This window comes from Trachymyrmex septentrionalis, unplaced genomic scaffold (genome assembly GCF_001594115.1).
Source record: "Trachymyrmex septentrionalis isolate Tsep2-gDNA-1 unplaced genomic scaffold, Tsep1.0 scaffold37, whole genome shotgun sequence".
Classification (NCBI taxonomy): domain Eukaryota; kingdom Metazoa; phylum Arthropoda; class Insecta; order Hymenoptera; family Formicidae; genus Trachymyrmex; species Trachymyrmex septentrionalis.
This window is the reverse complement of record NW_017305536.1, coordinates 3,179,382-3,179,892: the sequence shown is the minus strand read 5'-3', so window position 1 is coordinate 3,179,892 and position 511 is coordinate 3,179,382. Positions and strand designations below refer to the sequence as shown.

General features: G+C 33.7%; 1 protein-coding gene across 4 annotated transcripts in view; it reads left to right on the top strand.

Moving 5' to 3' along the window:
* LOC108750841 (coronin-6) overlaps positions 1 to 486 on the top strand; it is a 6,843-nt gene extending 6,357 nt beyond the window's left edge. For all 4 annotated transcript variants that reach the window (XM_018490651.1, XM_018490649.1, XM_018490652.1 and 1 more), the window contains exon 6: positions 94 to 486. In XM_018490651.1, coding sequence (XP_018346153.1) covers positions 94 to 282 — 189 coding nt within the window. In that variant the 3' untranslated portion in view covers positions 283 to 486. The remainder of the gene's footprint in view (positions 1 to 93) is intronic.
* The last annotated feature ends 25 nt before the right edge of the window (positions 487 to 511 follow it).

The window sequence follows — 511 nt, the reverse complement described above, 5'->3', positions numbered from 1 at the left end:
TTTTTTTTTTTTTTTTTTTTTTTTTTTTTTTTTTTTTTTTTTTTTGATCAAGTAAAAAACTATAAATAAAACTATAAATTCTTATGATTACAGGAGGAATTATTGAAGGAATGCAGAGAAGAAATAAGAAAATTAAAAGCAGTGATCGTTAAACACGAGGGAAGGATACGAGTGCTGGAGTCGGCGGTCGCTCTTCAAATGAAAGAGGAAGAGAGGAAAGAGAGGAAGGAAAAGTCAGCGTCTCCCGATGGTAAAGAGACACTTGCTTCCGATGAGGTGTAGAAACGCCGACTTTTGTCACCGACAACTCCGACGTGTACTTCTAACAAGAATATTTTTCACTAATATATCGTCTAATAAGAATGATCGTATATTTTGATATAACAACTTGTGTAAATAGTAGGTTTTTAGTGACGCCATGTGCCCCTGACTCTGCAACAATCTTTGCTATTTATTGTACATCCATTCATCGTACATTCTCTGCATTTGTATTTTGTTTACATGTTTTACT